Genomic DNA, 12355 nt, shown 5'->3' with positions numbered 1-12355 from the left:
GTACTACAAATGACTTGATGCATTTGTCAATAGGTCACATAGTTTGATGAATAATTTAAACCTTGATACTTCATGATGTTAGGGATTTTGAGGGTTAAGCCTAATGAACATAAAAAATCATAACACAAGTTTACCTTATCATTAATCAATTATCCTAACTAAATTTTGAAAAAGAGTTATAACATTTCTCTAGAATAAACGACTATAATACGTGTTGATTGATTAAAAATGTCCTCTTTAATTGCAAAAACACATTGAATTGGTTATAAAAGATTTTAATCAATTTCAATATTGAGACCTCTAAAAACACTTAGAAACATTTTTTAGTGTAATGGGTTATGAAAATGGATAATAGATTATTATGTTTTAAACCTCTTATAAACAATGTAAGCGATTAGAAAAGGACTTACTCAATTAAAAACGTTCAAAAAACTTTTTATAGTGAGTTTTAACTTTACAAATTTTTTTATTTCAATTTCTTTTATTTTAGGTTGTGTGATGAATTAAAAAGTCCTTGTGAAGACCTTGTGTGAATGACACAAACAACAATTAAAGAAAGCTAAACTCTAAGACACATATTCAACAACAACATCTTTAATCATCATCAAAACATCTTCATCTTCACTTGAATCTTTAAGTTCAACTCAAATAACTAACAAATTGAACATTATTAAGGCCTGAAGCCTACCAGTGGAAAAACAGGATTCTATGACGGGCTATTATGATAGGTGAAATCTACCTATCATAATACATTGACCGGTGGCAATTTTGTAACAAAATTAAGATATATTATGATGTATTTTAAAAAATCTATCATAATAGTTGCAGCAGTGACATTTTCGTAATAAAAGTTACATATATTATGATAGGTAAAAGACCACCTATTATAATAAGTTAAACGCGGTGGCAAAATAGAAATTATGGGAAAAACATATTATGATAGATATTAAAACACCTATCATAAAATAGGTTGAAAACCCCTCTTTCAATTCACTTCTTTCAATCTCGTCATTCCCCCGTTTCATTTCTTCCCGTCCCGCACAAAAGATCTACCGCTTCCCCATTTCATTTCTTCCAATCCCACACAGCATTATTACAACTTTTCTTTCTCGTCCCCTCTTCCAATCCCGCACAACATTTTTTCTCTCATCCCAGGGCACAAACACACCTACACATCTGGAAACCCTACACGTCTCGAAGGCTTGACGACGCGCACACTCATCGAAGCCTCAACGCCGTCGACGACACGCCTCCACGTCGTCTCCTGGTGGCCGCCGAGGAATGCGAGCTTCCGGTCATCTATCTCAACCGCTTAGAGGACAGTGACGAGACTGTGAAGGAAGAGTACAAGCCGCACATTGCTAGGGCTTCACAGGAGTGGGGTTTCTTCCAGGTGGTCTCTCTCAAGTATGTCTCTTCACTCACTACTCACAGGAGTAGGGTTTCTATAACGCAACAACTACCAACTGAATCAGAGAGGAGCATTAGTTGTGACTGCAGTTTCGAAGAGAGTCATGTTGTGAAGATGTATGACTACGAAACTAGTTTATTTTCCTTGGGTTACGTGTTTTCGCGGTTTTACCTCTCGAATTTCCATATTCAGTTATCTAAATCAAGAAGTAGTCTCAAATTTCTGTTTTAGCCCTGATTAACAATGTTTATATGTTTTAGGACTCTCAAGCGACTTAGTATACCTGGCACACTCCCACCTCAACTGGCCAAACTACCTTTTCTCCAAGAAGTGTATGACCAATTTAAAAAAGTTAATCGTTGTTTCTTGTTAAGAAAATTGTAATGGGTGTTACAACTTGATTTGGTTCATTCCCGTTATGAACATTTTATAGTTTAGTGACTCTTTTATCTTAATATTTCCAAAAAAAATTCCTCTATGGACAGGGATTTTGCTTACAATTTCTTCATCGGTTCAATTCCAGAGGGGGCTTCAATGAAATTAGCTTTGATGTGAGTTTTAGTCTTTTCCAACTACTGCAAACTTTTCGCTCTATCATTCTTATTTTATATTACTGACATATTACATTCTTATTTAATAATGAAACTGAATATTTGTTTTTATGTAGAAGTATTGACACAATGAATGAAACAGTTTGGCATTGCTTCTGTTAGTTACCTAACAGGTAATGTGCTTAGTGGCAACATACCGAATTCAGTCTTAAAGGATGGAAGTAGCATGTAAGTTTCTTGTGGTTCAAAATTCTTTATCTATATTAATTTTCTGCAATTAAGGTTTTACTCTTGTAGATTTGGATTAGTATAGCTCAATAGATTTCTTAGTCATTGAGTATGTGGTTCACTGTAGAATAGAATGGCATAAAAAATCACGATGAAATTATTTCCTGAGTAAAAGCAATTGCATGTAGACAATACCCAGTTGGTTTCATACTTTATTCTAGATGTATTTCAGCACTATGTTAAAGGTCAGTAAAAGTCTTGGAATATTACTTCTTTGGACATTTAGATTACTGATATCAAGTGCAGTCAGTAGCATTTTTTTGTCATTGAGAAAAAAATGTTGGCTTTGACTTCCAGAGTCTTCATACTAAAGTTATTTTCTCTTTATCCACAGTATGCGGGTGAGCTTTATCTTCTAGCCATTGATCAAGGTTACATTAATCAGCCAGATCTGGTCTGGGAAAAACTGAATGAGGTAAAAAGTATTATTATATGATCTTTTTTGTTGGGATCATTTTAAAAATTTCCTTCTATGTTGCCACAGGTAAATGTAGATATTCTCAGCTAAACATCCTGAAAACTGAGTTTATATGCTTTGTGATTTGAACTCCATACTTAGGGACAAGTTGTGCATGCAATTTTTTTTAACTTGTAGTAAATTCTGTGTGCACGAATCTTTATTTAGTTTCATTTTTTATTATACTATTTGCATATCCTTCTCGTTCCATCTTATTCTATTGTGTATTTCCCTACTTTCGTTGAACAATATTGAATTGCAGAAAGTTTATGTTCTTATGTTTCAGGTCAATGGTGATTCATTGTTTATGACCAGTAATTTCAAGGAATTCAAGGTAGAAAATCATGAAAATAGCACATGGGATGAAAAAAATGCCTTGACCAGCACTACTGTATGTATATATATTCTTTTAAAAGGGGAATATATTAATATTTGCAAATCAACTTTTCTTAGATATTTGGACATCTTCTCATCAGGACTATCTTACCATCATCCATAGTGCAACACATGCAAACTTAGATATCAAGTAATTTTCATAATTTGTTGTTGGTCATGAAAACTTTTAAATTATTCGTTTTTTCAAAATTATAGTCTTAACTAGTGTGCAATTGTAACAATTTTGATATGCAATTAGCAATAGCCTTGCAACAGCAGGAATTTGAGCAACAACCATCACGCCAGAATTATTTACAACAATCATCTAATAGTGGTAACTCTAGACTGGTCACAGGACCCAGGAACATATGCCTTTACTACAACTAATTTAAAGTGTTTTTGGCAAATGATATTGTTGTCTGCAGTGTTTATATATAGTATGTATGTCACGTACACTGTTGCCAGTTTCCTTGTCTCATTGAGTGCCATTGGATGGGATCTTTTCAATTTGTTGGGAGGGGGATCTTTATTTTATCGATTAGCAAATCCAGAGATTGAAGCTTTAACTTAATTATTTTATTTGTAGATCTTTAATGATTGATTCCAATGGAAGCTCGAGACATTGAAGACATTAGAACTAAGTGGGCTTCTTTTATTTTAAGTGTTAGTAAATTGTACAAAATTTACTACAATGTAGTGTAGGTTAATGTTATATTTGGATTTAATATATGGTTTGATGTACAAATTATGTATTAAATATTATTAAACAATTTAATGTTTGAAATGAATTTCATTATGATAGTTTAATTGAATATGTTCATTTCATGTTATATTGATTATAAATTGATTTATGAGATGATAATACATGAAATTAATTGTAAATTGATTGGATATGTCAAATGTAATAATGAATTTTTTTTTAACAAAAGAAGTTTTTATGATAGGTGAACCATGTATGTAATAAAAGTTTATTTCTGAAAAGCATATATTATGATAAGTGAACAATTACTTGTTATAATATATTCGACATATTATGAAAGGTGAAAAAATTTATGTCATAAAACACTACATATTATGATAGGTAAATTCAGCTACATCATAATATATTCGCTATATTATGACTGATAAGTGTGCATTTGTTATAATACACTGGACCTATTATGATAGGTGACAAAAAGTACGTCATAATACGCTGGACCTATTATGATGGAGTTTTCTGTATGTCATAAAATGCGCAGACCTATTATGATGCCCAAAACTATGATGTCAAGTTACCTATCATAATAGGTCATATTTACCTATCATAAAAAGCGATTTTTCTACTAGTTTGAGGGTCTATATCAAATGTTACTCTAGCATTACCTAAGTGATTGAAAGCTAGATCTCGTAGCCATGTACATGTAAAAAAAACATCTTTAAGCACCATATTCAAATTGAACATAACCAAAGTTAGTATTAAAAAAAAAAACATTACTTATTTCGATTATGGAAGTATTAGAATTTTCTCCTTTAGTCCTTCATTATGCTAACTACGTGTATCATGTACTTTCATCCTTATAATCTTCCTTATTCAGAGAAGGTATTTGTCTTGAGAAACTATGGTACTTCTCTTTTAAATCATCATGTTGTTAGATGTAATAAAAACAAATCTGAAGATACAGATAAAATAATTTTAGGCATACAAGGAAGTTGAAGGCCAACAAGATAGATCAAGTGCTACATAGTGAATTGTTTTCTAATCTAATTAATAGGTGCAATTTGTCCTACAAAGGTGTTCGAGTGTCCAAAATATGACGTTGATAAACTACTTGTGTTTTTGAAGCATTTATAGTTTTTAATAACATTATTATAGGGAGAATGTATAATAAGAAAAAAGATTGTACTTAATAAAATACTTAATTTCCATTTTAGTGATTTACTTAACTTATGATTATAAACATCTATTAACAGTAACAATTTCATAAATTTAACTATCCATTTTATTGATTTAAATTGAAAGATAAATATAAATCTTAGTCTTTGTTGTATACCTTCTCCTTATGTGGATGTTGAATTGTTTAATAAAATTAATGCTTTTTTTTCGCAAGATTGAGAAATGAAGAAAAAATTATTTCTATTATTTTGGATAATTTTTATGATAAAATTTTTCTACAAAATACTTTAAAATGTCAACTTATTTTACAAATTAATTTATATGTGTTGTTGTACATCTTAATTTTAATTATTCATGAAGAATTAGACGTTCTTAGCGATGCTCTTAATCAAATTAGAAATAATATAAAATATGTGAAGGGTTTAGCACTAGAAAAGGCTTTTAACGTTTGTTATTTTGGGTCTTTTACGTTTGATTCTGACCCGACGTCTTTACAGGTGACGTCAAATGGGACGTCAGTTTGCATAGTCAGACGTCTATATAGACATCGGACATTATAGATCAGACGTCTATATAGATTTCTGAAACTACATATTAGACGTCTAAAACGTCGCCGTATTTGATTGGATCTTTTTTCGCTTGAGGCCTCTCGGGTTGCTCCTGACTCATGATGATTCGAGTTTACAACTTCATATTTAAGTTGAAGAGAATGGATTCTACGTTTTTTTTGTATTGGATGGTTTTAAAAACGTAGTGGAGGGAATTGGAGAACTGCAAAACGCAAGAAATCGCCGCCCAAGAATGCCGCCCAAGGACATGAGCAAAACTGCATCAAAACCCAACGAAAACGCATTTTAATCGGTTCAATGAAAGATAATTCATCAAAGAGTAATGTAATCGGAGTAAAATTAATTTAAAACGGTGCAAAATCGCCGCCCAAGAATGTCGCCAGAGGACATGAGCAAAACTGCACCAAAACCTAACGAAAACGCATTTTAATCGGTTCAATGAAAGATAATTCATCAAAGAGTAATGTAATCAGAGTAAAATTAATTTAAAACGGTGCAAAAGTGAGAAAACAAACCTGAAAAACATAGCCCATAGAGAGAAAACGCGAGGAAGATGATGAGCAGTGAGTGCACGTAACGGTTGTCTCGCGTTTGTGGTGTTTTAATGTAGACATTTAGAAGTCGGTTCCCTCATAACAGACGTCTAAAGGGCTTTAGAAGTCGGAGTGGCAGGATCAGACGTCTAAATGGAGTCAAAAAATGACTTTTAAAATTTCTAGGCTAAGTAATTAGAAGTCGGTTCCCCCCATAACAGACGTCTAAATGGCTTTAGAAGTCGGAGTGACGGGATCAGACGTCTAAATGGAGTCAAAAAGTAACTTTTTAAATTTATGGGCTAAGTACTTAGAAGTCGGTTCCCCCATAACAAAAGTCTAAATGGCTTTAGACACTAGTGCAAAACGCGGAAAAGAACGCGGCTAATACGTCTTGGTTTCCAGAAAATCGAAGTATATGTAAAGAGGGTGGCATTTTTGCAATTTAAATAAATTTATAGGCCTCGGTTCCCCTTGAATCGAAGCACAAAGGTCAAATTACCTCGGTTAATTGTCTAACCGAGGCATAATCTTCTGCTGTTTCCCACCTAACTCTAAGTCTTCCACTAACAACTTTTTGAAATTGACCAACAACTTCGGTTCAATTAAACCCGAGGCAGTAGGGTAATGTATAGGCATCGGGTTTAGTAAAGAACCGAGGCAATTTTTTTATTTTCACCCTCAAAGGAAATTACTTTACTCTGCACTATACTCTTCTTTTTCCTTTGCTCCCGCGAACTCCTTCGCTCCGCTGCATCCAACCTCTCCTTCATCGCCGCCGCTACAGGGTCACCGCTTCGTTGGTGCCTCTACAGTGTTTTCGCATTGCCTCTTCTCGCAGTTTTCTTCTTCTTCTACGCTCCAATGTCGCTCCTTGTGTTATCTGCTCTAAGCCCTGCCTCGCTGCCATCGGGAGCCACCACCACCTCGTCGTGTGCGACGGCTTCGAGTGCGACTTCCACCTCGCCTACGAGTGCATCGCCTTTGGAGTGAAGAGCAAGCGGTGGCCGTTGGGAGTGAAGAAGCTTCTCGATAACAGCTTTTAGGGTTCTAATCCAGATCCAGATCCCGATCCCCTTTCTCTCCCTTTTCTTTTTGTTTCTCAGATGGTGTTGTTCGTGGACCGCTTGGTGCGACCCGTGCCAGTGGTGGAGTCGCTGGCCTAGCACCCGCTTGCCGCTTGCCATCAGGAGCCGCTTCTCGCTTGTCGCTTGCCGTTGACGATTTTCAGAAACTAGGAAATGGGGTTTGAGGCTGGGACGGATTTTATTGCTGAAGCATGAAAATGAGGAGGTTATTGAGTACTTTGAGTGTGCAATTTCAAAAGTATGAATCCTTGGTTTCTTTTGATTTTTTTTTCCATTTGTTATGCTGGTTTTATATGCTCTATCATGTATCTATTACTCTGAACTATTATGAATCCTTGGTGTCTTCAACTCCTAATTATTTTCTGATTTTTTGATGCGGAAGAACTAGACCTTTTGATTCTTTCATCCCAGTGGACTGGAGTTGCTTGTGAACGATATGATAAGTGTAAAAAATTACATATACTGAGCACTTATTTTAATCTCCTTTGATGTATTATGGAGTAAAATCTCATGAAAAGTTGTATAAAATGTATATATAATTAATTTTATATCAATATGAGTGTTTTTGTGTGTTTATTTCGCAATAGAATAAGGATTGGAAAATATCAAAGAGACCCTACGTGCATCAGTAGCCCAGACAGAGTGCATTAGTGGCCTAGCCAAAGTGCATCAGTGGCCCAGCCAGAGCGCACCAGTGGCCCAGCGACCAGGACCCAGTGGCCCAGCGACTAGGACCCAGTGGCCCAGCGACTAGGACCCAGTGGCCTAGCGAGTTGACCCTACTCGCCCAACGAAAAATCACTTAAGACCCATCTCTTTAAGGACGCGAACCGGAGGCAGAGAAGGCAGTTTTGGAGGGGGAAACTCTCCAGAGCTCAGGGACGACGGTGTGGAGGTGCGACTTCACTGCAGAAGCTCATGAAGGTCGCTTGGGCATATGGAAGCATCTTTTTTCTCCTCCTTGGGTCTTCTTCTTCTTCCATCCACCATGTTTGTAAGCTTGAGGTTCTTCCATGGAAATGGAGAACCAAATTCATCTTGTTAAGAGTTGATGTAATTACTAGATTCTTGTGTATTTGTTGAATGATTTGAATATATATATGTCTGCTCTGTTAATTTCTAGTTTCTTGTTTCCAATCTTTAATGCTTTCTTGTAATGGAAACATTCATGAATTGATTTTTGGGATTCATGGGGTATGGGAAAGTATCTTGTGATCTAGATCTGAAACAAGTGGCCTAGTGGATGTATGAAATCTAGTAGGGAAATTACTACATTAGTTGTCTTAAGATCTTTGTTCTTTAATGCGGATTTTCTTATTAATTGATCATGGATTTGATTGTTAATAGAGGCTTTAGGCTTTTCACCTAAGAAATTAGGGATAAAGTAATTTCGATGGTTGACATTAGTAATTAATGGAGAGGAGATGAAACTTTTTATGCACAAGAGTGAAAATGGTGAAATCTAATCTGAGCAAAGCCGATCCATATCATTTATGACCTTTATCCATATCTAAGTGTCTTCACTACCAAAGTCCAACCTTGTAATTATGTATAAATTTATGTTTATGCACTTGTTTGTAAATTGATGTTATGTTATTGAGTCTAGATGAGTTGTTAATCGCACAATTCATTAGTATTACGAGTCTCTTGGGAAAACGATACTTGGACTTACCATTTTATATTACTTGAAGCGATTCGGTACACTTACCGAAATATTCGACCAACACGATAGCTTGTTCCTGACTTGCATACCCAAACCCAATACTGAGTATCTTGTTACTTGAGTGAAAATTGCACCTCAATTCTGCCTTAAAAACAAATTTTGGGAGTTGGTTTGTGTTTTGGAATTAGTTGGCTTGGTTGGGACAGGGCTGCTGTATTAAAGGTTTGAGGAAAAGGACCCAGCAGGTTCAGCAATTTTTTGAATTTTTTTTTATTGAATTTTCTAAGATACTGTCTCGATTCAAAAGAGGACCAAGGCGAAAATCGATCACTTTTTGACTCAGTTCACAAACGTGGCATTAAACTTATCCTTTTTATCTCGCCTGTATATGTCTCGGTTGTAGAACCGGTGCCTATAAGCGAAATTAACCGGTGTCATTTCCCTTTATTGCACTTGTGAGAAGTCGGTTCCCCCCATAACAGACATCTAAATAGAATACAAAATTAATTTTTTTTTAACTTTTTCGTTTAGTTTTGGCGTCCATTCGGGGGAGTCGACGTATATGAGTATTTAGAAGTTGGGTCCCCCATAGTCGACGTCTAATATAGTTGTTTTATTTACGAAAAATGCCACCGATAATTTTTTACGTTGGATATTCGAGGGTCGGACGTCTAAAGGGTGACGTTAAAGACCTTTTATGCACTAGTGTAGAGAGTGAATGATGAAATTCAATCAATGTTTTCAAAGGTTTAATGATATTTCTGCATCAAGTTGGTTGTGCTTGATGTCTTTACAAGATGAAATTCAACTTAATGCTTAAAAATTTCTTATATTATCAACATGTGTTTTGGAAGCTTGTATTTGGTTGGCAAATTTAATACATATTGTCCTTTAGAAAAAAAAGAGAAAATGAATAGAATAATTTGTAAGTTCGATTGTAATCATATGATATCATTACCTTAGTTTTGCTACAAGTTATCCTACTCTCAACTTGATTTTTTATTAGTTTGAAAAGTTAAACTTTTGTTAACGAAAAATGTAAAAGATGAGGATAAAGTGATTAGGAATATATCTAAATTGATAAGGGTGAAGTTTGAGAAATGTTAAGATGAATGTAGTGTTGTGTTTGCACTTAGTACAATTTTAAAATCGACGACGAAATTGGAGACATTGTGTTTTTCTATTAAAAATTTGATCCACTTATGTAGAAGCAAAATTTTGGAAAAATGAAGGAAGAAACCTATACAAGATTTTCACTTAAATGGATATGCTACAATGGTGGAAGAATAGCAATGTTTATAAGATTCTTTTTAATACTTAGTGGTTTGTTAATATGAATATGCATTTATGAGTGATTGTTAGATTCTTAAGTATAGAAATCATTTCTTACTTGAAAATATGAAAGCAATTATTAGTTGTTATAGTTGAAAACATGATTTTAAAAGATAATTCAAGTAATTTAATTAAGACTATTTACTTTAATTAATTTTTATTATTTTAATGCATGTAAATGTTGATAAGGAAAATAACAATGATGGAAAAGTTGAGGAAAGGAGTTATATCCGATGTTATTTAAACGGAAGAAGAACATAGTGATTGATTTATATGTTGTGTTATTTGATAATTGAATTATTTTGTTTTAAGATTTTATTGAAAAGTTATGTTGTATAATTTGTCACCTACATATTTTTCAAGGAAAAAAAACTAATATATATATATATATATATAATTGTAATCTATTTTAACATTGAGGGTGACTAGTTTCTATTGCTTCATGTTCATTTTCGTATTCATTCAATTTTGACATGTAAAAAGGAAAATGCTGGAAGGAAAGAAAATATAAAAATGAAGAAACATATAAAATGCAAGTGAAAATTTAAAAATATCAATATCAGATTAAAACATTTATGCATGCAATGCTAATTGTTTCGGGTATAAAATCGATTCACTTCAAACATCTACGTAATTCGATACTTAAGGCAACAAATTATTCATAAAGGAATTCAAAGCAATGGTATTAATTCGATACTTAAGGCAACAAATTATTCGTAAAGGAATTCAAAGCAATGATATTAATGCACAATAAATGCGATCACCTACCTCACCTTTGATTTATATTTATAGTTTTTGGTATGGGCTTGAGATTACTAAACCTTAATTTCGGTCTCATCTCAACCTAATACCCTTAAGAGAGTTGTTCCCTTCACCACCCCAAATGCTTCCTACACCTTCCCACTTTTTTTTATTCTAAAAATACCCTACATTAATTTAACTTTATTTACCTTTTTGCAACCTAAAATGATTTTTAAAAAAGTACCATGGGATTGTGACCACTACTGTAAAAGGGAAACAAGATCAAGGGCAAGAAGAATAATGCCAGTCCGCAAGTCGCACAACACTAGAAAATTGTAGAAGGTGTACAAATGAAATTAGCAATCTCGATCATTTAAAAATCAAACTAAAGACATGGATACACCCAAAATTATAAGAATAGAAACTCAAGATGTAATGACACCAATGCAGAACAAAATGAAACTTACATCAATTAATTAACTTTAGAAGATTTCTTCCAAAAGTCATATTCTGCTACTTAAGGTCTGTTAGAATATCATCATACAGGATTATTTTCATGCAAGATTTTGATGAGTTTTATTTATTCTAGAGCTATGGTATAGATATCATCATGATTGAGAAAACTGGACCAGGCTAGTCTGGACAACTGATTTGACTGTGAGCCAGTCCTTTGATCAGTTCAGTCTAGCCACTAAAAACTGGTTTATGCTATCTAGGAGTCATCCTTCTCATAATTTATGCTTAAACGGATATTAACATTTGTCCTTCAACATATATTATATCCGTTCATGGATATTAATATCTATTTAAGTAAATAGATTCAACGCATATTTATATTTGTTTAAATATTATTGAAGGGTAAAAGAGGAATAGGAAGATGGAGGGAGAACTGTGTGGCAGTGGAGGAAGTAATTCTCTATCTTTAATTACCATTTAATTTAATTCATGTAGAGAAAACATGTCTTATTTGCTGGTCCATAGACTTTTTCGTCGCTTAGCTGTTCTCTTTTTTTTCAGAGTCGTCTGATTTATTTGGTATAAACTATTATTTAGGACCGTCCTGCTTTTATGGTATACTAATATTATATTTTCACCGGACTTTTTTTCCTTCTCATTCATGCTTTTCAGAGAAAAGAAATGATGTATAATATGATCGAGAAATAACTTAAAATGTTTTTGTATAATATATGACTTGACTTATTATATTAATCAGAAAAATGAGTTAAGAAAATGTTAGAAAGCATGATATTAATTATTATACAGAATGTTATATCAAGTGAAATATTGCATTCATGATTTTTTTTTATTCAAGATATTTTTATATTAATTTGTTGTCGTGATTTTACATTTTACATTTTGGTACATTAAATTTTAACTTTTAATATGATATTTTACTGTTTTCCTAGAGCTTCTTGTTGATAAGACCAATCAATTATGCAAAATGATTTATGTTTTTCTATAAAATGAGCAAAAT

The 12355-nt window shown here is 33.4% G+C and overlaps 1 protein-coding gene across 1 annotated transcript; it reads left to right on the top strand.

The window, feature by feature from the left end:
• The first annotated feature begins 708 nt into the window (after positions 1-708).
• LOC108339317 (uncharacterized) lies at positions 709-3883 on the top strand. The gene is made up of 8 exons (XM_017576454.2): positions 709-728; positions 970-1527; positions 1672-1743; positions 1897-1962; positions 2079-2190; positions 2585-2665; positions 2994-3098; positions 3669-3883. Exons 1-5 carry the CDS (start codon positions 709-711, stop codon positions 2122-2124), a joined length of 762 nt encoding a protein of 253 aa, XP_017431943.1. The 3' UTR covers positions 2125-2190; positions 2585-2665; positions 2994-3098; positions 3669-3883.
• The last annotated feature ends 8472 nt before the right edge of the window (positions 3884-12355 follow it).

Source organism: Vigna angularis, chromosome 5, assembly GCF_016808095.1.
Source record: "Vigna angularis cultivar LongXiaoDou No.4 chromosome 5, ASM1680809v1, whole genome shotgun sequence".
NCBI classification, from domain to species: Eukaryota; Viridiplantae; Streptophyta; class Magnoliopsida; order Fabales; family Fabaceae; genus Vigna; species Vigna angularis.
The sequence above is the reverse complement of the archived record's forward strand: the minus strand, read 5'-3'. Positions and strand labels throughout refer to the sequence as shown.